Source organism: Acyrthosiphon pisum, chromosome A2 (assembly GCF_005508785.2).
Source record: "Acyrthosiphon pisum isolate AL4f chromosome A2, pea_aphid_22Mar2018_4r6ur, whole genome shotgun sequence".
NCBI classification, from domain to species: domain Eukaryota; kingdom Metazoa; phylum Arthropoda; class Insecta; order Hemiptera; family Aphididae; genus Acyrthosiphon; species Acyrthosiphon pisum.
The window spans coordinates 45411-47070 of NC_042495.1; the positions used below are offsets into that span (position 1 = coordinate 45411).

The window sequence follows — 1660 nt, forward strand, 5'->3', positions numbered from 1 at the left end:
TATACAGCGCTTCCTTACCGATTTTTGCGTTAAAATCTCCTAGAACTATTTTTACATCACCAACTCCTGTATCCATTAAGTCTTCTAGTGTAGAATAAAACTCTTCCTTTTCTTCATCGTCTTTTTCTTCTGTTGGTGCATGGGCATTAATTAGGACTATTTGAAAATCTCTGGTCTTTAGTGTTAATGTGGAGATTCTTGGACTAATATCCTTAAAATCCTTCACCATGTGAATTATTGATTCATGAATCGCGAAATCAGTCCCTAACCTATGTCCTTGTGCACTACTTCCGTTTATGATGGTTGTCTGAGATATTTTACTAGACCCTGCATCTTCCCACCTCACTTCTTGAAGGGCTATGCATCTGATTTTATACTTCTCTGCTACTCTTTCTAAATTCAATGCTGCTCCTTGCTTATATAAAGTCCGTACATTCCAAGTGCCACAAAATAATTCCGAATTCCGTTTTCCAGTCTTTTTACCAAATAATCTATCCCGAGGCATGTTGTTTGAGTCCTGAACAAAGGTTGTTTTACTAGGCAGGGTTGTTAACCCTGCGCTAAACCCCCAACCTGGAGGACCAGACTACCCCAACCAATAAAGGTCAGAGTAGGGCTATTGCAGTGTACTTATCAAGGAACACTGGGCGATGGGAGCGCCACTTTCCCTACACCTATACTTAATTATATTATTTAATTTATATTTTTATAATTAATATAACATGCATGTATACATTTATATGTAAAAAATAACATTAAATCTTTATTATCTTACATTCGAAAAAATTTTTATTTTGACCCCCCCAAAATGGGGCTGGAGTGGCGCAGTGGTCACACAGTTGACTTACGACTCACACAGTCATCGGTTCGATTCATAGCAAAGTGCAAAAAAATGTGTGTGATTCTACGCAGTCACCATTTTCCCGTGCTGTCGTCCGATTGCGTCATCCGGTTTCCAACTAGGTCCCACTCCACTGGGAGTGAAGACCGCACATGTCTCCTCTTGGAGAAGGGGGGTAGTATCATGCATATAGTGATATATACATAGATAAATAGATCACATGATCTCCCTACTACCCACTTGTGATAAGCATTGTCAAAGACCTTGAGGTCGTTACAATGAACAAATATAGAAAAAAAAAAAAAAAAAAATTTTGACCCCCCTAAAATGTTACCTATGGGCGCCCATGTACATAAAACAAGCATTTTAATTCTAAAATAAAATATCATGACAATATTTATAATTATAGGTTCCTCAATGACAGATTTAGAAAAAATAACTGTACTAGCATTTGATGAAACATATCTATCACAGAAAATATGCTATGATAAAAAAAAAGAATAATTTATTGGTCCTCATAAGTGTGTACAAACAGTAGTAGCAAGAGGTAATTTCATTTAATTATATAATTTTATATTTTAAAATATATGTGACATTTTGTTGAAAAGGTTTAATAGCATCATGGAGACAACCAATATTTTATATGTATGACACTAGAATGACAAAGGATATTTTATTTAATATTATTACTGCATTACACCAGAGTGGTTACAATGTTGTCTCAATCGTAAGTGATATGGGTCCAACAAATGTGAGTTTATGGAATTCACTGGGGATATCAATCAATAAAACTTATTTTGATCATCCTGAAACAAAGAA

General features: G+C 35.2%; 1 protein-coding gene across 1 annotated transcript in view; it reads right to left on the reverse strand.

Moving 5' to 3' along the window:
* Window positions 1-505, reverse strand: part of LOC103308574 — a 1065-nt gene extending 560 nt beyond the window's left edge. The window contains exon 1 of the mRNA XM_016802294.1: window positions 19-505. Within this exon, the coding sequence (XP_016657783.1) occupies window positions 19-505 (487 nt within the window). The remainder of the gene's footprint in view (window positions 1-18) is intronic.
* Window positions 506-1660: the final 1155 nt, after the last annotated feature.